The 23,515-nt window shown below is 50.2% G+C and overlaps 1 protein-coding gene across 1 annotated transcript; it reads right to left on the bottom strand.

The window, feature by feature from the left end:
* Positions 1–13,473: 13,473 nt before the first annotated feature.
* On the bottom strand, positions 13,474–14,097 carry CCDC182 (coiled-coil domain containing 182). The gene has a single exon (XM_040244475.1). The coding sequence runs from the start codon at positions 13,933–13,935 to the stop codon at positions 13,474–13,476; it is 462 nt and encodes a 153-aa protein (XP_040100409.1). The 5' UTR covers positions 13,936–14,097.
* Between the last annotated feature and the right edge of the window lie 9,418 nt (positions 14,098–23,515).

The following is a 23,515-nucleotide window of genomic DNA, read 5'->3' as shown; positions in this document are numbered from 1 at the left end:
TACTCTTTTGTTCTTTAATTCAATAACCATTTATTGAGCCCAGGATCAGGAATTATGTGAGGTGCTGGATAGATATACGAAAACATAAGATATAAAATATCTATAAAACACATGTCTGTGTTTTTATAGACATATAAATATATCCCCAGGGTCCCTTCCAGCTCAGACTCACAATGGTTCCATCCATGCTTCTTGCCTGGTGTGTCCTTCACAAACAGAGACAAAAGGCTCCCTCTCTCTCCCTCCCTTAACCAATTCCCCAGGAGGCTGCTGGCTTCATCGCTCCCCACCTGAATCAGTTCAGAACACCTATTTCAGATCTGTCGGCTCTTATAAATGTAGCCACACACCCGCAAAGTGAGATAAAATGGCAATGTGATTAGTGTGTGTGTGTGAGTGCGAATGCTTATGTGTCCCTGTCTCATCCCTTTTGTAAAGATTAATACATCAGAGCAAGCACTTACGAAAGGAAGAATAAAAAAAAAAAAAACAGCCGGGTCCAATTCTCCAGACATTCAATAACCAAATGTCACCCACATGGTAAGCAATAAAATAAAAATATATGCTTAGCAGAGGCAATATAAATATGATGTATATTTTGAAGTTGGATAACAGAACAGTGGCATAAAAATAATACCCAGTGGCAAATTCAGGGAAAGCAACCTTTTACAAACGTGGCATTTCTTTGGGCTGCCATTCCTGAAACATCGAAGCATCTCAGGCAGTAAAGCAGAGGTGGGTTTAAATCTGACAGGAGCGCCTGGTGGAATGAGGGCATGGAAAATCCTGCCCCAGTTCCAAAGCCAAGGCGGGGGCTCCTTCCTCCTGTACCCTCCCACTCCCCCAAATCCTGAGACCCTTACCTCCACCTGCCAGCTCCATCCCCTTGGCCTGTCACAACAGTCCCTTACTTTTCAAGCATTTGTCCCAGACATTATTCCTTTTGACCTGTACAATCTGCCTCTGAAGTGGAGAGGACAGGTGTCATTATTACCGTTTTATGAATGAGGAAACGGAGACCACAAACATCGTGTTAAACCCTGAGCGGCAAAACCGCCTCCCTGCCCCTCCATCCTGGGGAAAGAATATTTCTTTCCTGTCTTAGAAACCATAGTTTCCTGCCCACAGGTATATACTGAAAAATCATTAAAAAGGTTTTCAGACACCTCTCTGCGGCCAACCACAAAGCTAGATCCCCAGTTACTATTTGTTTAGGCCATGCCAACCAATTTTTGCATCAGCCAAACAAAATATTACTAGAAAGATAAACCTGAGGGTATCTAGGTAAACATCGAGACACGTCAGCAATAGTTGCTGCACATTTTTCTTAAAACAAACACCTTTACCAAGTCTGAGGTTCTTACAGGAAAATGGAGGTCCAAACATTTGAGTAATTTGCCCAAGCCTTCAGGATGTATACAAACGAGCCACCAGCTGTGCGTCCTTACACAAAGTCGCTTTGCCTCTCTGAGTTTTCATTTCCCGGCGATGGAACGAGTAGAATGAGAGCATCTTTAAGCTGTTTTCTAGCTCTCGTGTGCTCACTCACTCAGTTGTACCCAACTCTTGGCCACCCCACGGACGGTAGCCCCCAGGGCTCTTCTGTCCATGGAGTTTTCCAGACAAGAATACTGGTTGTCATTTCCTTCTCCGGGTGATCTTCCCACCCAGGGATCGAACCCGCGTCTCTTGCGTCTCGTGCACTGGCAGGCGGCTTCTTTACCACTGCACCTCCTGGGAAGCCCATTTTTTAGCTCTGAAATTCTAGAATTTTATCTCTGAAACCAACTATTCAATGATGGTTGAAAGCCATCATGGAGAAAGCCCCCCATGTCGCTCACAGAAAGTCAATAGATGGATCCTGCGTGAAACCCCAACTTCTAAAGCTTTCGTGTAGGAGAGGGAAGTCTGTCTGGGGCCCTTGTCCTGGATCAGTCACTAACTCAGTGTGTAATTTTGAACTTCCCTTCTGCTAAATGAGGAATGGGAACTAGAGGAAGATGGGAAATTCATTTCACACCAGGGGCACACTGACTAAGAGATGGTGGCTGCCCGGAGTGCAGTGTGGAGGAGAGGAAGATGAGTCTGCGTCTAACTCAAGAAGAAAGAGGCCTGGGATTGATTAGTGATGTCTGCACTGGTGAGGGTGGAGGCGGCTGTCCAGGGACTGAGCGGCCGGGGAGTAGACGCCCTCACAGTAGCAGGTCTCCTCCAATTTTCCACTAATCCTCTGTGAGTTGCACACAGAAAACCGGGGGATTCAGAGCCACTGATGCACAGGATGCTGAAATCGGCTTGTTCAACTGTTTTTATATTAACCGTAGCTTGAGTCTGAATAATCTGTCCCCTGATACCACTGTATTTCAGAAATTGCTACCTAAGGCAAATTCACCACTTTTAAACTCATTTCCTGAGTCGGTCTTTTTAAACCCCACATTAAATATTGATCTGCCCTGGAGAGATCTCATTTATTTAGTAGAGACAGGTTTGACTCCACCAGAACTGTCAAACCCAGAAATGGGACAGTGCCCCTCCTGGAACAGGAACTATACAGGATGGTGACAGGCGTCTGGACCCTGGAACCAGCTTCTTTCCTTTCTCCCAGCCTCAGGGACCTGGACTTTCTTCCCTGTCACCCCAGGTCATCAGCGCATCTTCGAGAACCTTTTCTACGAGGATGGCTGTCCCAGGGTCAAGGCGTCCCCTCTGTTCCAGCAGGACTCCCCACTCAGTGGGCTCTCAAGAGAAAACTACAGAAAATCTTCTGCTTACTCCCAGGAGGCTCTGTTTCTGGGGCTACTGCTACCAAACGCTGACCTGCAGACTCTGCAACCTCTCCCCAGCCCCGAGTCCTGGTTCTTTCCAGGAAGGTGGCATTTCCACTTGGACCGTGGTGTTAAACCGTGAAGTTTGGGGCGGGGGTGCGTGCTGGGTCTTCCTGCCTGTGTGGGGTTTCCTCTAGTTACACCCGGAAGGGGCTCCCCTCTAGTTGTGTTGTGGGCTTCTCACTGTGCTGGCTTCTCTCGTTGCAGAGCACAGGCTTGAGGGGGCACCAGCTTCAGTAGCTGTGGCCTGTGGGCTCCATAGTTGCGCTCCCTGGGCTCTAGAGCCCGGGCTCAATAGCAGGGGCACATGGGCTTAGTTGCTCTGAGCCACGTGGGCTCTTCCCAGATCAGGGATGGACCGAGGGTCCCCTGCCTTGACAGCAGATTCTTTACCACTGAACCACCAGGGAAGCCCTGGATCTTGGTTCTAAACCTCAGCCCCAGTGAGCTTTGGCTTGACTGCTTTTCTGAATGACAACATGCTGGCTGTCTCCTAAAAGCACCCCCACTTGTGCTTATCAGTGTGACCATGATGAGAACAGAGAGAGACTCAGCCAGCTGCAGCCAGAGGACTGAGACCCCATACTCCTCTGATGCTGAGGTAGACCAGCAGGCCCGGGTCCTGATCTGACTTTGCCTTTGGAGCTGGCTTCCACTGCCGTCCGCACTCAGAAGCCCATCTCCTTGCACTCCAGGTTGATACAGCGTAGTTTCTTGCCATGGTGTACACTTCCAAGCCCAAATGCCAAGCCCTTTTGGGCTTCTGGCAACATCTGTTTGGGGCCCCACAAACAAGCCTCCCTGAGGCAGGGAACACAGCCTGAATGTGGGGTGGGGGGTCAAATTGTAATTGCAGCCTCAGTCAGTTATCATGCCATACTTGCGTTTCCTCTGTTAACTCACCCAACGATCCCGCTAGATAGGTAGCATCAGTATCGCGTTGGACGATGTGGGGAAACTGAGGCTTTGGCTGTAGCTGCTGGCCACATACAGCTGATTAAAGTTAAATAAAATTTAAAATCCAGTTCGTAAATCTTGGGCTTCCCTGACAACCCAGATGGTAAAGCATCTGCCTGCAAGAGACAGGGTTAGATCCCTGAGTGGGGAAGATCCCCTGGAGAAGGAAATGGCAACTCACTCCAGTATTCTTGCCAGGAGAATCCCATGGACAGAGGGGGCTGGCAGGCTGCAGTCCATGGGGTCACCAAGAGTCGGATATGACTGAGAAACTAACTTGTTTTTTTTCCTAAGTCTTGCTAGCCACATGTGGCTGATGACAACAATGCTGACAGCACAGAATTATAAAGCATTTCCATTATCCCAGTAAGTGCAATTGGGCAGCACTTCAAGAGGCCTCAGAGGAACATCCCTATGCCATACAGCACCGAGGGCTAGTTTGTCTGCAGAGCCTGCATGCCTATCCCTTACCCTCTCCTGCTGTTGCAAGGAACTCAAAAGGAAAGAGGTGAGATGAGCAAGAAGTCAACCAAGAAATCTCGCCAGAGTAAAGCTTTTTGAGGGCAGGCCAGAAACAAGACATGTGAAGAGCTCAAGACCTCTTTACCACCTCCGGTCATGTGACAGGTCACACGGCAAGTCACGCGACAGCCGTTAACAGCCCCTTGGGCAGCTGACCCTGACGCTGCTCTTTACCCCATCAGAGATACCTTCCAGGTCAGGGGGAGGTGTGGGGCTTGGTCTCGCTCCAGCAGCTCCATCTCCTCTGCGACTGGAGAAGGGAGTCAAGCACACAACTGGGCACAAAAGAGCATCTTACATTTGCTGCCACGCTCCTGAGGCTTCTTACATGGTGGAGGTCACCACATTGATTTGCAACATTTTTGTGCCTTACTTGCTGTTTTAATTATCATCTGTGATACCTCTGTTATGTACCTGTCTCTGAATCGGGCACCTTTTACATGAATAACCCAAATAAACTTGGGAGCCTTGTGGCTCTAGAACGTCCACGCTAAAACAAGTTACAATAATTGCAGTCTTGATTTGTATCTCTCAATATTAAAGGGGATTTGAATGATAAATTGTAGTATTACTTCTTTTTTACCCCACTGTGTATTTGAACTTACACTTTATATTTTTAAGATCTTTTTATATGGAGTATTTTGAAGTCTTTATTGAATTTCTTACAATATTGCTTCTGCTTTATGGGTTTTTGTTGTTTGGTTTGGTTTTCTGGCCATGAGACATGTGGGATCCTAGTTCCTTAACCAGGGATCAAACTCCCTGCATTGGAAGGCAAAGCCTTAACCACTGGACCACCAGAGAAGTTCCTACACATTATTTTTTAAACAACTTTATTGACGTATAATATACATCCCATGCAATTCACCTATTTAAAGGGCACTATAGTTCTAGAGTGCTTTAGTCACTTCAACAAGAAACTTCATTCGCATTAGAAGTCACTCTCCCTGCTCCTCCAACCCTATAGCCCCAGGCTCCCACTGATCTGCTTGCTGTCTCTATAGATTTGTCTCTTTTGGGTGTTCATATAAATGGTATCGTGTGGTCTTTTGTGACTGGCTTCTTTCACTAAGCATAATATTGTATCATGATTTGTATTTCATTCCTTTTTTTTTTTTTATTACCAAACAACATTGTGTTACATAGATAGATCACATTTTATTTATTCTTTCATCAGTTGATAGAGCTTTGAGTTCCACTTTGGAGCCATTATAAGGCCACTTTGGGGCCTCCCTGGTAGCTCAGCTGGTAAAGAATCCTCCTGCAATGCAGGAGACCCCAGTTCAATTCCTGGGTCGGGAAGATTCCCCGGAGAAGGGATGGGCTACTCACTTCAGTATTCTTGGGCTTCCCTGGTGGTTCAGCTGGTAAAGAATCCACCTGCAGGCTGTTTTGAAAGTTCTCAGCCACTTTACCATGTCTGGGTGCGGCAAGGGCGGGAAGGGCCTTGGAAAAGGTGGCCACAGGACTGGAAAAGGCCGGTTTTCATTCCAATCCCAAAGAAAGGCAATGCCAAAGAATGCTCAAACTACCACACAATTGCACTCATCTCACACGCTAGTAAAGTAATGCTCAAAATTCTCCAAGCCAGGCTTCAGCAATACGTGAACCATGAACTTCCTGATGTTCAAGCTGGTTTTAGAAAAGGCAGAGGAACCAGAGATCAAATTGACAACATCCGTTGGATCATGGAAAAAGCAAGAGAGTTCCAGAAAAACATCTATTTCTGCTTTATTGACTATGCCAAAGCCTTTGACTGTGTAGATCACAATAAACTGTGGAAAATTCTGAAAGAGATGGGAATACCAGACCACCTGACCTGCCTCTTGAGAAATCTGTATGCAGATCAGGAAGCAACAGTTAGAACTGGACATGGAACAAGAGACTGGTGCCAAATAGGAAAAGGAGTACGTCAAGGCTGTATATTGTCACCCTGCTTATTTAACTTCTATGCAGAGTTCATCATGAGAAACACTGGACTGGAAGAAGCACAAGCTAGAATCAAGATTGCCGGGAGAAATATCAATAACCTCGGATATGCAGATGACACCACCCTTATGGCAGAAAGTGAAGAGGAACTAAAAATCTCTTGATGAAAGTAAAAGAGGAGAGTGAAAAAGTTGGCTTAAAGCTCAACATTCAGAAAACGAAGATCATGGCATCTGGTCCCATCACTCCATGGGAAATAGATGGAGAAATAGTGGAAACAGTGTCAGACTTTATTTTGGGGGGCTCTAAAATCACTGCAGATGGTGACTGCAGCCATGAAATTAAAAGACACTTACTCCTTGGAAGAAAAGTCATGACCAACCTAGATAGCATATTCAAAAGCAGAGACATTACTTTGCCGACTAAGGTCTATCTAGTCAAGGCTATGGTTTTTCCTGTGGTCATGTATGGATGTGAGAGTTGGACTGTGAAGAAGGCTGAGCGCCGAAGAATTGATGCTTTTGAACTGTGGTGTTGGAGAAGACTCTTGAGAGTCCCTTGGACTGCAAAGACATCCAACCAGTCCATTCTAAAGGAGATCAGCCCTGGGATTTGTTTGGAAGGAATGATGCTAAAGCTGAAACTCCAGTACTTTGGCCACCTCATGTGAAGAGTTGACTCATTGGAAAAGACTCTGATGCTGGGAGGGATTGGGGGCAGGAGGAGAAGGGGATGACCGAGGATGAGATGGCTGGATGGCATCACCGACTTGATGGACGTGAGTCTGAGTGAACTCTGGGAGTTGGTGATGGACAGGGAGGCCTGGCGTGCTGCGATTCATGGGGTCACAGAGTCGGACAGGACTGAGCAACTGAACTGAACTCAACTGAAGCATCACCGCAAGGTTCTTCGCGATAATCCGGGGTATCACCAAGCTCACCATCCGTCGTCTGGCCCAGTGTGGAGGAGTTAAGCGCATTTCTGGCCTCATCTATGAGGAGACCCACGGGGTGTTGAAGATATTTCTAGAGAACGTGATTCAGGATGCCATTGCCTACACAGGAAAAAAAAATTTTTTTTTAAAGAATCCACCTGCAGTACAGGAGACCTGCATTTGATCCCTGGGTTGGGAAGATCCCTGGAGAAGGGAAAGGCTACTGACTCCAATATTCTGGCCTGGAGAATTCCAGGGACTATGTAGTCCATGGGGGTCACAGAGTCAGACATGGTTGAGCAAATTTCACTTTCATTTGGGGCCATTATGAGTGGTACTATGAACGTTGATGTACAAGTTTTGTGTGGACATATGTTTTCATTTCTCTTGGATTTATCCCTAGGAGTGGAATGTCTGGGTCAATGCTAACTCAACATGGAAACACTACTAAACTGGTTTTTCCAAGAAAAAACAAGGAAAGGTCAAAACCTGGTGAATGTCAGAAAGGTTTCCACAGCTTTCAGCTCTCCACAGTCTCATGGAAGTACCAAGTGGACTGGATCAGATCAGGAGGCAACGTTCAACGTGTAGTGTGAAGCCAGTTCCCAAACCCAAACTCTTGCTTCCCACCCACACCGCCTGACTCTGCCCAGTCACGTTGTCCCTCGGAGCTCTCTTCTGGGGTCAGGTAAACAGAAAAGACAAGACTGAAGTTGGCAGCTGAGGTTGGTAACCTCTCCGAGCCAAACGCTCCGTGTTTGGCCTTCCCACATCTCTGCTGTCTTGCTGCTCACCCAAGCGTCCCAGCTTGCAGCAGACACGGGATTCAGGGGCCCGGGGAGGACTTTCCGCCTGCCACAGATTCTTCCTAAGATGCAGCCACGAGTCTGAGATCTCAGCAGCCCTCTGACGGCTGGGAGTGCTTGAGAAGAGCAAGCGGAGCGTTGCAGCTTGTAGAGAACCTTTGAGAACTACAGCTACCGGCAGGGAGAAAGCCATCTGTTATTTTGTCTTCTATTTGTTTTAGAATTTCCAAGAAAGTGAGCAGTTGGGCTGCTCGACTTTATTGTTCACGGTCGGGAGGAGAAGAGTCGGCGTGAGGAGCTCCATTTTCCAAAACTGCAAAGAGCTGTCTCTTCTTGGTGACGCTCACAGATCGCAGGCTCTTGACTCTACCATGAAGTCCTCTGTCCTCCAAGACTAGGGTCTCAGCTGGGAGGTGCGCCCTTATTGAGTATCCCAATTGTCTACACAAGGATCACAAAAGCTGTTCCGAAAAGACCTTGCTCTCAAATCTCCTTGCCAGCTGGAGGGGGTAGGCAGGGACCTGAGAGCCGGAAGGAGAAATGAAGTCAAGGATAAGCTCCTCCTGCTGCCTCTGGTTAAAAATGGGACCAAAGATGCACTCACCTGGCAGAGACGATCAGGGCTCGTTCCTGCCCTGGCCTGCTGTGACTCACCCCACCCACAGCCTCACCTGGATCACCCCAAGGTGGCTTATGTCTAATGCCAGATGACAACCCATCCCTGTTAGCCCAGAAGCTGAGAGGGCTCCTGGCATATGGGACTTTCAATTCTCTAATGGAGACAGGCCCAGTTAAACCAGGACTAGTCAGTCACCCTAGGTGTCCCAGCGGTCTCACTCGACCTGATGGATCTACACTTGAGCTCTCCCAGACAGGAAACCCACCAACTCCCTGTCTCTTCCTCTGGCCCCTCCTCCTGGAGGACTCACCTCCTTAGAACCAGAAGACTATGGAGCCGCCCCCACAGGACCTTCCAGTCCTTCACTCCAATCTCTTGACCTTTGGTGGAGGGGGGTGGTCAGGAGAGGGAGTGCTGCGTCTTGCCGTGTCCACCTAGGCAAGTTACTTCACCTCCCCATGCCTCTGTTTCTTCATTTGTCACAGGGATAAGAGGGCCTAGCTCACAAGGTTATTGTGAGGATAATACGGATGAAATGTCAAATGCGTCTGACACGGCAGCATAGGTTCCCAAGACTGTCCTAAGCTTCGGTGAGCCACTAGAACTACTCACAGGCTAAGAAAAGCTGTTTTGCACACAACTGTGGTTTATTACGGGCTTCCCTGCTGGCTCAGTGGTAAAGAATCTTCTTGCAATGCAGGAGACCCAGGCTGGGAAGATCCCCTGGAGGAGGGCATGGCAACCCACAGCAGTACTCTTCCCAGGAGAATCCCATGGACAGAGGAGCCTGGCGGGCTACCGTCCATGGTGTCGCAGTCTGACACGACTGAAGCCACTCAGCAGCAGCAGCAGCAGCAGCAGCAGCAGCAGCAGCAGCAGCATGGTTTATTAGATCTAAGGATGCAGATTAAGATCAGCAAAGGTCAAAGGAGCACAGGGGAGAGTCCAGAAGAGATCAGGCACCAGCTTCCAGTTATCCTCTTCCAGTGGAGTTGTACAGACAGTGGTTAACTTCCCCAGCAGGGATGTGTGATGACAGGTATGAAGTACTGTCAACCAGGGAAGCTCACCTGCGTCTCGTGGTCCAGGGTTTTTATGGGTGTTTATCTCTAGGCATGGAGAACTCCTCCATGGCTGACCTTAGTTACTTAGTTTCTAGCCTCTTCAGAGGTCAGACTGATACAGCTTGGCCCAGGGTCCCCAACATAAATCATATTGTTAGCATAAACGATCTGGTGTGACCCAAGGGCCCAGGTAAACAAAGACACTTTTATCAGGCAGAGTATTACAAGGGCTTAGAGGTTATCTCCCAGGAGCCAATCAGGGGGCCAGATCGTGCTTTGAAACATGCAAGGTTTGAACATCTCATACCTGCTGGGTCAGCTCTTTACTGCATGGACACATAGGAGCACTCGATGTTATTATATTTTTAATATAGATTTATTTCCTTTCCTGGTCTTAGTTGCAGCTCAGGGGATCGTCAGTCCTCATCGCAGCATGTGGGATCTAATTCCCTGACCAGGGATGGAACCCAGTCCGCCTACACTGGGAGTGTAGAGTCGTAGCCACAGGACCGCCAGGGAAGCGCCCACTCGGTGTTATCCACCTGCTGTCTCTAGTGTCAGCCTATGGAACTATATGGCTTCAGGCTAACCCTTTCGCTGTTAAGAGGGGCACTCGTATTTCCCGCTCCTCTTTTGCTACGGAGGGAGCTCCCCGCCAGCAGTGTTCTTGGCTCTCTTCCCTTCACCCACACCTCTCCCAGGACTGCAAAGTAACGTTCCGAGTTGGAGGATTTGGGAGAAAGGTCAGCTCCTGCACAGCTCTCCCCTTCCTCTCTTGAGTCACTCCTCCATAGAGAAGCCACCCTGTCTGGTTTATGGAAGTAGGAAGATGTCCACGGCTGCATACACCTGTGCCTGGAGACCGCATCAGGTTCAGGGCTAAGGTCTCAGCCAGCTCACCTGACTCACAGGGTCTACACTGCCTTTTTTTTTTAATTGATTAATTTATTTTAATTGGAGGCTAATTACTTTACAGTATTGTAGTGGTTTTTGCCATACCTGACATGAATCAGCCATGGGTGTACATGTGTCCCCCATCCTGAGCCCCTCTCCCACCTTATCCCTCAGGGTCGCCCCAGTGCACCGGCCCTGATCGCCCTGCCTCATGCATCGAACCTGGACTGGCGATCTATTTCACATATGTAAACCACCTTCTTGAACAGCTTTATCAGCAATAAAAGTGATCTCCATTTGCCGGGCTCCTGGGTCTACCCGTCAACTGGTTCCTAATGGAGGCAGAGACAGAGGTGACATTTCACAGACCCTCAAGCCCAGACACAGTCAGGCCTTCCTGTGTTTGGAAGGGTGTGACCAGGCGTCCCCGTGAACCTCGTCAGCCAAGGTCCCCAGGTCCTTCGATCATGCCCACTCCTCAGGATCTCACGAGGAGGCACTCCAGGCTGTCTAAGACCCTCTGGAAAAATGGGCCAGAACTAAGCACAGACCCTCCCAGATGTGGTCTGGTGGGCACCAGTCATGGGCAGCACCTCGCCATGTCTTAGGATTCCCGTGATCACCGTTATTTCTGAGCAGGCTGATTACAAGCTGCACGTGCAGAAGCCTCAGACCCTTTCCCACAGGACTTACATTAGATCCACTTTCCTCTGCACAGGGCAGCTGATTGTTAACTCTCTTCTTATGGTTTTCCAGTCAAGTTCTCCTTCTCAAATACATTTGTAAACACACACATGCACACACCAGCATCCCTACAAGGCTGAAGGGCGCAGGAACCCCCCACGCCCCACTGCCAAAACCTTTCAATCCTTCTCGCCTCACCAATTTCAGTACACTCATAATTTATCCATTCAAGAAGCATTTAGCCTCCAAAAATAATACATAGTGGTGAAAAGCACAGCCTCTGGCATTAGACATTCCTCAGTTCAAATTTTAATTCTATCAATCATCAGCTGTGTGACCTTGAGCAAGTTACTGAGCCTCTCTGAGCTTTGGTTTCCTCAAAATCCTAAGGTGAAGGTTATACTAGTACCCACCTTCAGAGGGACAAGCCTGGCACCCTGACTATATCATATTCTTGGTGACTATAAATTAGCAGTACAGGTAGTAATCTTACTGGTTTTAACATTATTGTTACCACTTCAGGGACACCTCCCAAAGTAGAAACTAAAGTTAGAGAAAGGGTTGCAGCCCTTCAGGGTCCATGGTTGATAGGTGATGTCACCATGAAGAATGGATCAGGCCTGGGGTCCTTTCCTGAAGACCAGCCTGGGTGTTGCAGACCTTCAAACCTTGTTTGGAGAGATTCTATGGAAGAAAGGAAGGAGGAGGGAGCTGAGCTGGGCTGTCAGTGGACACAGCCCCGGCTGCAGGTTTTGAGCTGGGAGGACAGGCCCACTCTGCTCAAGGGCTGACCTGGCCGTCAGGCACTCCCTCTGCTCTTTAGGGGAGAATCCCTCCACATGGCCGAGTATGGGGGAACCAGAGAGAAAATAGGACTGAGTGAAACAGCCTTATTGAAAATAAAAGTCACAGTGACACGAAGGAGCACCCAGTGGACCGACGTGACAGTCTCAGCCCTGCAGAAGAACAGGTCCATGACGCCTGATCTGATTCCCAGGGCGGGGGGGTGGGGGTGGGCTTGGGGGTGGGGGCAGCAGGACAGCAGATGAGCCCAGGTGACCTTGAACTTTCAAGGCCGGAGCCCTTGGGGGAAGGACTTACCTTCCTGGGGTCAGCTTCCCACCCTGCACAATTAGGGCAAGAGTGCTTGCTTCTAACGGGAGTACATACTTCCCTGTTGCCCAGATGGGAAAGAACCTGCCTACAATGTGAGACACCCGGATTCAGTCCCTGGGTCGGGAAGACCCTCTGGAGAAGGGAACAGCAACCCACTCCAGTATTCTTGCCTGGAGAATCCCACAGACAGAGGAGTTCTGTGGGCTACAGTCCATGGGGTCGCAAAGAGTCGGACACGACTGAGCAACTAGCACCTCCACTGCTATCAGAGTAAGTGGGATGCTGTTTCAGGGTATATCACCTGAGGAACAGCGGGGGTTCACAGCAACTCCAGCTCCATGGGTCAGACGTGAAACTCAGCTTCAGGGCTTTATGGCCCCACCTTCTAGGTGTTGCCTCCTCCACGTGCTAAGCTCATCTGACTCCAGCTTGCTGCTAAGCTGCTAAGTCACTTCAGTCGTGTCCGACTCTGTGCAACCCCATAGACGGCAGCCCACCAGGCTCCTCCATCCATGGGATTTTCCAGGCAAGGGTACTAATTCCCTTTGTGGATCCTGCAGGCCCAGCTGCAGACCAAATGGAGAGGAAGCAGAGGTGGGCAAAGGCAGCAAAGGGACACAGGACGGTCTGACCGCGAAAGCAGGTGGGAAAGCCGGCTCGGCGAGGATAAGAACCACAGGAGTAACCTGAGGCCACTTAGTGCTCCGGCGGACGATTGACCCCTCAGCAGACCATGCATGAAGTAACAAGCCATGGAGCCTGCAGTCATTAAAAGAAGTTACATCTGTTGGACACAATCAGTTTAAGAAGGTTAAAAAAACCATGTTATACATTTGAGCAATAGTACCATTACAAAGAGGAAAACCGTTAAGGGGGGAAGTTACAGGTGTCTTCCAACGACTTAGGGTTGGGGCGCCTCTTTCTTGGGTGCTGCTGGATAGACAGAGCTTCCCCGAAAGAACATAACGGGTCTTTTCGCCTCTCAGCAAGGTGTTATTTAGGCGGGGGGAATGCCGCAGAGAGGCGGGAGGGGAGGGGAGCAAACGGACCAGGACTCGGGATGTGTCCTTCTGGCTGAACGCGTCTCCCACCGGGCTGCTCGGGGGCTCGTCGCGGAGGAGCCTCAGTTGGCCTGGGTCTTCCCGGGGATGCTCGGGGGCTCGCGGCCCCGGCCCAGCAGCAGGAGCTCCAGCCGCCTGCAGTGTTCCCGGAGCTGCTTCTCCCGGGGCAGCAGGAAGGTGAGGACCTTGTTGCGCACGACGCCCCGGTCCTCCTCCTCCCGCAGCCGCTGCTTCACGCGGGCCGCCTGCTCCTCCTGCTGCACCAGGGCCCCGTTCATCTCGCAGAAGGCGTCTTCCAGGTAGCGGATGGCCCTGAGCGCCTCCTTCTTGAAGTCCTCCAGCTCTCGCTGCATCCCGGCCACCTTCTGCTGCAGGATCTCTAGGTCGGCCGGCGGCAGGAGGCTGGAGGACCACGATGGGGGCAGCGAGAAGTCCCCAGACTGGAGCCCGCTCTCCACCATCTTCTTCCCTTGTAAGGTGTTCACCTTCATAAGAATGGAACCGGACTGATAGAGGGGCTCCATAGTGCGGCCTCTGTCTGGACAAAGAGAGGGAGCTAGGGTCTAGCCAAGTCAGTGAATTTTTTTGTTTTTCTTTTTTTTTTTGGCAGGAGACACAATCCTTTGGAATGGAGAAACTCCACCTATTGTGACATCAGGGCCCCTCTAGCCAATCAGGGGGAATGCCGCAATCCACTCATTTGCATATTGTAGCTTCCTGGCTTGGTTATCCTGGGCTTTGCTCATCTACCCAAGAAGTATTTAGTTGTGCCCCTGGAGATACGGATTCTCATCAACTCATTGCCTTTCCGGAACTGGAGCTCCATCCCTCCTTGTCTTGTCCTGGGACACACGGAGGCCCGGGGCAGTAAAGTAAGCTGACTGGAGCAAGGCCAGGCAGAGTAGTCTCCTACACAGCAAGGGACCTGGGTGGTCTCATAAGGGTCTCTGGGCTTCACTAGTGAAGCAAGGACATTGTAAGAGATAATACTTAATCTCACTTCTAGCCCTAAAATGCTAAAAAAAAAAAAAAGTAATTTTCTTAATTGAAGTACAGTTATTTTATATGATGTTAGTTTCAGGGGTGCAGCAAAGTGCTTCAGCTATCCGTACTTTTTTCAGATTCTTTTCCATTATAATAAGTTACTAAGAGATCTTGGCTATGGTTCCTTGTGCGCTACAGTAGGTCCTTACTGTTTTCCTGTTTTATATACTACAGTGTGTATGTGTTAATCCCAAGCTCTTAATTTACCTCCTCTCTCCCCACCATCGCCTGTGCTAGCCATAAGTTTGTCTTCTATGTCTGTGATTCTATTCAGTTCAGTTCAGTAGCTCAGTCATGTCCGACTCTTTGCGACCCCAGGAATCTCAGCACGCCAGGCCTCCCTGTCCATCACCATCTCCCGAGTTCACCCAGACTCACGTCCATCGAGTCCGTGATGCCATCCAGCCATCTCATCCTCGGTCATCCCCTTCTCCTCCTGCCCCCAATCCCTCCCAGCATCAGTCTTTTCCAATGAGTCAACTCTTCGCATGAAGTGGCCAAGTACTGGAGTTTCAGCTTTAGCATCATTCCTTCCAAAGAAATCCTAGGACTGATCTCCTTCAGAATGGACTGGTTGGATCTCCTTGCAGTCCAAGGGACTCTCAAGAGTCTTCTTCAACACTACAGTTCAAAAGCATCAATTCTTCGGCGCTCAGCCTTCTTCACAGTCCAACTCTCACATCCGTACATGACCACTGGAAAAACCATAGCCCTGACTAGACGGACCTTAGTCGGCAAAGTAATGTCTCTGCTTTTGAATATGCTATCTAGGTTGGTCATAACTTTCCTTACCGTCCTGTAAATAAGGTCATTTGTATCCTTTTTTAGAGTCCACGTGTGTGTGTGTGTTAGTCACTCAGTCGTGTCCTACTCTTTGTGATCTCATGGACTGTAGGCCGCCAGGTTCCTCTGTCCATAGAATTCTCCAGGCAAGAATACTGGAGTGGGTTTCCATTCCCTTCTTCAGGGGATCTTCCCAACCCAGGGATCGAATCTGAGTCTCCTGCATTGCAAGTAGATTCTTTACCGTCTGAGGGAAGTCCTTAAATTCCACATAGAAATGATGTCATGTAATACCTGTCCTCCAATTTACTTCACTTAATATGATAATCTCTAGAAAAATACTTTCTGATTCCAAATCCATACTCCTATAATGATGCCAGAATTCTCAATAGTCTTAGAGGTATACTCAGGTTTTGATGGGTGGTCCTCAGCAAAGCTGATTCAGGATAAAATTGGTCACTCATTCATTCATTCCTCAAGTCCCTTTTGTGCTCACGGTGCACGTGGGCCAGGCAATGCTTGGGAGCCAGGGTGCGTGGTCCCTCTCTCCCTGCCCTGCCAGATCCTGCCTGAATGCAGACAGAGATGAGGAGAAACATACAGACAGGTGAACCTCCCACTTCTGACCTGTCGACTGTAAGAAGGAAACTGGTTTGGTCAAGAAGAGCCCTCTGCCTTGCAAACCTCAGTCTCTTGCCCAGACTTCTTATCTGGCCTCTCCTTCTTTCCAACAGCCTGCTTCAAATTCAACCCACCCAAAGCTGGACTAAGATCGTTTCACCCAAATCGTTCCTGTTCCAGTGATGCCATCAGGTTGATGAGACTAGCCCAGGGCAGCCCCCTCATCAGTTCCCACTTGAGAAACCCGCACCCCTCCACGGCCAGGTGACTCTGAGCCCTACTGGTGCTACCATCTCTGCAGGCTCCAGCATCATACCCCCTGGGTTGGGGGTCTCAGCTCCACCACCCACATTAAGCTGCATATTTTTGTGCGTTGCCTCATCTCCCTGGGCCTCAGTTTCCTCATCTATAAAGTGGGGATACTAATTCAGTGGTGTGCAGGTGAGTGGGGAGGGGGGTGCGGTGCTCTCTGGGGGGAAAAAAAACAAAACAAAAAACTCTAATTTATAGCTGTTGCTGACGAGACTGGTTCAAGCTACCAGCAATGATGTCTCTTGAAAGAGATGCGTGCAGGGATCCTTCATGAGTGTGTGTGAGTGAGACAACTCCTGTACCACAGGACCTGTGAGGAAGGCATGGGCCTTCTCCAGGAGGAAGATGGATCCATCGAGAGAGTCTGGCAGTAAGTATCGGAGGCGGCATTTGGTAGGGAAGTTCATGGCTAACCAAAGGTGGAATTTTGAGTCTCAAGATCGGGCAGCACCAGTTATTGATACACAATGTATAGAAGAAAGTGTCCTGCTCTAGGAGCCAGGCGATCTGGAGTCTGGAATTGCTGCGTGACCGTAGGTCAGGCAGCCCTCCTCTCTGAACCTATTCCCTCTGACGTAATGTGAAGTCTATGCTGCGCTAAGATTCACACGGTCCTTCCTTTAAACTTTCCCAGCCTGTTAAAGACTCGCCCCTCATTCTGTGACCTTGTCCCTCCAGGCCCCTGATGGCGCAGTAAATCCCAGGAGGACAGAAGCTGTACATTTCTCACCCTGTGTGCCCTGCCTGGTGCAGCTGCACACAGTGGCACTCAGAAATGGGATGAAACAGGATTTCTGCTCAGAGGTCCGGCAAATCCTGCAGCTCCCCTCATTTTTCCTCTGACACGATGACACCTACTGGCCTGAGTGGAAACAGCACCTCTCTTATTTGCTACCTAAGAGAGACATTAGAAGCAGAGACATTACTTTATCTACAAAGGTCTGTCTAGTCAAAGCTATGGTTTTCCAGTAGTCATGTATGTACGTGAAAGCTGGACAATAAAAAAAGGCTGAGCACCGAAGAACTTATGCCTTCAAACTGTGGTGCTGCTGGTTGTTCAGTCGCTCTCTGACTCTTTGTGCCCCCATGGACTGCAGCAGGCCAGGCCTCCCTGTCCATCACCAACTGCCGGAGTTTAGCCAAACTCATGTCCAGTGAGTCGGTGATGCCATCCAACCATCTCACCCTCGGTCACCCTCTTCTCCTCCCACCTTCAATCTTTCCCAGCATAAGGGTGTTTTCTAATGAGTCGGCTGTTTGCATCAGGTGGCCAAAGTACTGGAGCTTCAGCTTCAGTATCAGTTCTTCCCATGAATATTCAGGGTTGATTTCCTTTAGGATGGACTGGTTTGATCTCCAGCTGGAGAAGACTCTTGAGAGTCCCTTGGACTGTAAGGAGATCCAACCAGTCCATCCTAAAGGAAATCAACCCTGAAGAACTGATGCTGAAGCTGAAGTACTTTGGCCACCTGATGCGAGGAGTTGACTCATTGGAAAAGACCCTGATGCTGGGAAAGATTGAAAGCAGGAGGAGAAGGGGACGACAGAGGATGAGATGGCTGGATGGCATCACCGACTCAATGGACATGAGTTTGAGCAAGCTCCAGGAGAGAGTGAAGGACAGGGAAGCCTGGCATCCTGCTGTACGTGGGGTCACAGAGTCAAGCAACTGAACAACAAGACCCAGATGGGGGCCTGGGGAGATGATGTAACAGCCCATGGTCTCCTGGTGCATTGATTAGGGGGGGTGTGTGCAGGTCAGGCACACGGCACGTTATCAATAAATGTTTCTTGACTCAGTGACAGGAAATATGTGTCTGTCTTCTGGCTTGAGTGTTTTTCTGTTTGTCTGTCTCTCTCTCTGACTTTGTTGCTCTGCCTCTTTGTCTCCCACAGGGAATGGTAGAAGTTATAACCAGTGCTGTGAAAGAAAAGTCGTAATGGTTAAGAAAGGACAGCAGTCGTTCAACATCCCTGGTGCTTTTCCATGAGGTCTCAGTTCATCTCTCGGCACACAGAGCTGGTGGGGAGGCCTGTGTTTCCACGTGAGCCTCGGCGGAGGTCGGGAGCAAATGCTCACTCTGTCAGCAGAAGACCCCAGGCCCGGGAGCCCCTGAACCTTCGGGGAGCCCCCAGCAGGGCCGACTCAGTGTGACATGCTCTGAGTGCTCTCCTCCTAGAAGCTTTCCAATACAGACCTGTGCTTGCTTCAGAACTTCTTTCCATCAACCCCTGGAAAGTAAGAGGGCAAATCTATTGGTCTCCTTCATGGCGTCAAGAGGAAGGGACTCTGACATCTCCTGGCAAGGCCTCCCGGGGCCAGCATCGATAGGGTTTCCCTGCTCCTGGTCTATTTTGGCATCTCAGAAAAACGGGAGGACAAAGCGGGGTATCAACCCTGCGAGATGCAGGCCGCAGCCCTGAGGATCAGATGTGACCGGTGTGGCAGGGGCTCCGGAGCAGCATGTGTTAGGGTTTCCAGGCGTGGGCGCCGCTGCGCCCGGGCACAGTCCTGCTGGGAGGTACAGGGCCCCAGCCATGGGCAGACACGGGAAGGTGTCCCCAGGGCCCTGGTAGGCTGTCAGGGGCTCCTCTGGCTGTGCATGACTGCTACCTTGCGGCTGGTATTCCAGTCTGGGCAATGGGGACAAGGCTGGGATGGGGATGGGACCAAGATCAGGAACCAGACTAAGTGCTGCTCACCACGATTAATTAACCCAGAGCCAGAGCCCCAAGGCGCAGTGCTAAAAATACCTGCTCCTCTCTGAGAGGCGGCAGCTGCCACCCAGAAACTTTTACCCGTCGCCATTTGTCATAATTTGATACTGATAAGGAGTGTGTCCTCGGGGCTGTGTGCAAGGATCGGCCGCCACAGCCCACCAGCCAGCTGGTCCGCGATAACTGTCCGCGGTGCTTTCCTCCCCAGACTCTACCCCGATCCCCGAGCCTTGCCCTGGCCACCCCTGGGTGCGCCGGCCACCTGCCCACGGCCTGCTGAGTTCGCCTCCCCTCTTGGAACCTGAGGGGCGCCGCCCCCAGCGGTGGGAGCCAAACCCTAGCACGTGCCGGACTCCGTGTCTCACGCCACTGCCGCCTGTTGCTCGGACTAGAGCCAGCCGTCAGAGGCCCTGCCAGCCCGGGCGGCACTTTAATTAAAATATGTAAAACATCCTGGTGGGCGTGGACCTGAAGGCACAACAGCGCCGGCGGTCCCGCGGGTGGGGCTGGCCCCTCTCCAGCCCCGGAGGCTAGCACCGCGCCAGGCGGGCCCTCCCAGGCAGACCAGGTGTCGTGCTGTCTGCCTTGAACCATCCACCCCTCCGCCGTGCTCAGAATTTAGCTGGGGCGGAACACATACGAGAAAGAGAACGTTACAGAGTTCCCGGGGCCAAGACGGCAACCCCAAGAGCATCACCCAGGTTGAAATAGTCTATCCCTGTTCTCAGCATTCATCTTCTTAAAGGACCCATCTTCTTGAAGCTGAGACCCAGACATTTACATAAAAACTCTTTAGCAAAGCCCGTTTCCATTTCTCAGACTAATGAGCTCCTCGGGTCTGTTCACACTGCCTTCTGTGTTGACAGGAAGCATGGTGTGTGCTATTTAGGGCAGGGATGAGTGAGACTTTTTTGTCCGCACAAAGATCAAATCAGAAAAAATTAGAGGTCCCAAATTTTGAATCCCAACCTGTTTTTAAAGTCGGAAAATGCTATTATTTTAAGCATGCCCTTCTCCCCACCCCCACCCCCATTGCTGAAGGAATTTGTGATATTTACCAAAATGTCAGAATCTGCACAAATATGGTGGCTGCAGCCTGACTCTGGGGTTCAGGCCTGAGGCACGTTTTCTGTACAGTGACATAGACTGTGGAGAGTGTGGATGGGTTTAGGAGAGGCAAGTGGGACCCTGAGTCCAACCAGAGACTGGACCGCCAAGAGCCCCAGTGGGAGTTCCTTTCTGGGGGCAGGGGCAGGGAGGCGAGTCTCAGGTGAGCAGACCGGGCTGCTGGAGGGGCGGCAGCTGCTCCTCCTCCTCCTGCACTCAGCCCTCCCCAGGGGAGCAGGGTGGGGAGGGAGCCCACTGCTTCAAATCAACTTGCTACGGCCGCCCTCCCCTCACTGCACCCTTCAACCAGGGACGCTCCCGCAGCGCACAGAACCGCTGCCTCTGTGTCGGGGTGTCAGGCTGAATTATGTGAGCTTAAAAAACCTAATCCCCTCCTTCCTGGGTTACTTAACCGTCTGCCTGGCGAGGCCAGGGGATTACTGGTGACAGACACCAGGGCCTGCGCGCCTGCTCCAGACAGAGAAGCTTTGATCACCTGGAAGACTCCAGACACCAGGACTCCTGATGATGAGTAATGAGCTCAAACCACCGGAAAGGCACCAGCGCCCTGCGTGGTGGGGACGCACACCACTCCCCGTGGCAGCCTGGCCTAGCGAGGCGGGGAGCTGTCACCCGGAAGAGTCGGCCCGCTCTCACGTCTACCCGGGGCCCTGGCCTCTCAGCGCTGCGGTGAGGAGGTCTCTAGGCTCCGGGCACTGGGCTGTCTGAAGGGTTGTCTTCTCTGGCATAGGGGCCAGAGTTTATGAGTCAGGAGTGCAGTCTCCCCGTTCATTTGTTCATTTGTTCATCCAGGTATGCAATACACATTTATCAGACGATTTAAAATGAGCCCTTATGGTGCCAGATGCCCAGGACAGAAGAAGGCTAAGATGCATTTTGTGTCCTAAGAACTTGGGATTCACATGTGGACACAGCCTAGCCAGTCCAGCCTAAAAGAGGTGGCAGGGTTCAAGTCCACACAGAGCAGGGGCCTCTAAGTGAGATGGTCCCTTCTTGTGGTGGGAACAGGAGCGCGCTGGGGGTGGAATGTGAAGATCCCAGGCCCCTGGCTTGAGGTTCAGTCTGCTCCTGTAAAGGTTCCCAGTCTCAAGGCACACCCATATCCCTTCATCCAGATCTACTCCTGCTCGGAGATTACCTGGGAATTATGTCAACCTTGAGTCCCCCGTTTGGGTTTCATAGAAACCAGTGACTCTCAAACTTCGGCAAATGTAATAATTATCCTGGGAGAGTGCTAAAAATCATTTTTGAAGTCTGAATTGCACCCTCAAGAGATTCTAATTCAGAAGTTCTTGGAAACTGGAGCTTTCAAGGAGGGTGGCCAATCCTCTTGATTTGCCCGAAAATGTGAGACTGGTTTTGAAACAGGATGATCCCAGGAAATCTGTGACAAGTCACCCTAGCTGGGGCAGGTACTGTTAGTTTCTGCCCAAGAACATTATTTTCTTCCTTTTGATCAGGCAGTAACATGCTCAAGGAAGGTAAGCCACCACCAGCCACCAGCCCCAGGTAAGGGGCTGTTCCATTTCATGTTAGAAATGCTTTATTTCAGGTGGATCTGTGACCCACTGTACATCAATGAGTTGTAAAATAAAGAGTTATGGAAAGAGACATCTAAAAGAGACAAACAGGGGCTGGGGGAGATAGCTGCCGCGTCTGCCTTTTCAAAGCTGTATGAGGACATGATGTCTGGAACTGTAGCAGCCATTCAGCAATCATGAGGCCACAAACCTCAGGATGAAAATTCAGCAATTACATAAGAGGAACTTCCATTTCTTGTAACATCACTGAATCACATCGCCAGACTCAAATTTGAGTTTTGTATCTGACTCCAAAGTCAGTACCTGACTTTGAGTACCTGATTGGTATGTTATTAAATGTTTTTCTTGCTCAAACAACGGTTGTTTGATATTCTATGAACTGCAGCCAAACATATTATGACTGTTACAAAGGGCCTAGAAATTGGTGTTTTCAACGAGAGCTCCCAAATCATTCTGACACTTTCCATCAAGCTAGCTCATCCGTGGTTCTCAAAGTGTGGTCTTCAGATGGGCAGAAATGAGAATCCTTGGGCACTGGTTGGAAATGCAGATTCTCAGGCCACACCCAGACCTTCTGACTCAGACTCCCTGGGAGATGGGGCCCAGCAGTCTGTGTTTAAACAAGCCCTCCAGAAGATCCTGATGACTGTTGAAGTTTAAGAGCTAACCTGAGACTCCCTGATACCAGACCCTTAGAAACTTCTGGATAAGAATTTGAAACTTAACCCGTATCACTGCTGCTTCCTTTTATTGCTTGAAAAACAAAACAATCTTCTTCCCTTCTGTGATTTTTCTCCTTTTTCTCTCATCTTGCTTTAGTGGAATGCTTGGGTCAGACTTACTGGCCTGTGTTTAATTAAACAGCCAAGTGGTGCTGTGATTCATGGGGTCGCAAAGAGTCGGACACGACTGAGCGACTGAACTGAAGTGGTGACGGGGGAGGGAGGGAGTCCTTGATGGTCAGGACTGGCCCGGGCAGGAGTCAGCTTGGTAGGCTGGGCAGTTAAGGAGGGAGAGCGAAGGTCAACGTTGCTGACCCTGTAACTCCGGGTCAGCGTTTGTACCCTCCACGAATGTGCACACGTCAGACATCTCATTGCACGGCAGCCGGCCCAGGAGCAGAGAAGAGGGGAGGCCCAGGCACCCCCAACCCCTTCTCCTTCCCCAGAGAAGCTCTGCTTCAGCTGGCCTTTTATATTCCAGGTAGCCCCCGCCTTCTTGACAATGAATTACTCAAAACCCCGGTGAGCACCCAACAGGCAAAAACTGAACTCTAGTCTTCATGGTATGTGGGAGATCCTTTCTCAGCTAAAAAAGAAATTATAAAATTTCTAATTACACTTTCTCCTAAGAGTACTTTTTTTTTCCCTGAATTCTTCTTTGCAGCAGAACAGTGTCAAATGATTATCCTGGAAGCAGCGCATTATTAATAATAATTGACGAATAAAATAGTGATTCCCATCATTAATGTAGTTCTTCTTTGTGGCAGGCAAACACAATCTCTTTCAGGCTGAATAGTCACAGCCCAGAGGTGCCAACCAAGGCTCACCTTTGAACCAGTTGAATTAGGTGGATAAATCCCATAGCAGAAGCTTCCTTCTGTCCATCTCCCACTCACATTTGCCAAATAAAGCCCAAATGCCATACAGTATTCAAACATGGGCATTACTTCCGTGGTGTGGCCTATGTTAGCCAGGCTGACGCTGACCCACTGGCCGGCCACCTGCCGACCCGACCCTCCCCGGGATGGCTGAGAACTCCGTTCATCAGCTGAGGTTCTCAAAGCCAAGTCCAGCACACGGAAGGCCTCCAGGGCCCTTGGAGCGTGTTGTCAGAGGGTAAAAGCTGTGCTGAGATCCTGCCTTGCCTGTCTCCAGTCAGGGGTCCCAGTGTGTCTGGCTCCCAATCCCAAAGGTCTCAGGGCGTTCCTCTCTCCAACCAACCCCTGTTTTCAGGC

Source organism: Oryx dammah, unplaced genomic scaffold, assembly GCF_014754425.2.
Source record: "Oryx dammah isolate SB20612 unplaced genomic scaffold, SCBI_Odam_1.1 HiC_scaffold_8, whole genome shotgun sequence".
Classification (NCBI taxonomy): Eukaryota; Metazoa; Chordata; class Mammalia; order Artiodactyla; family Bovidae; genus Oryx; species Oryx dammah.
This window is presented reverse-complemented; position numbering and strand designations above follow the sequence as displayed.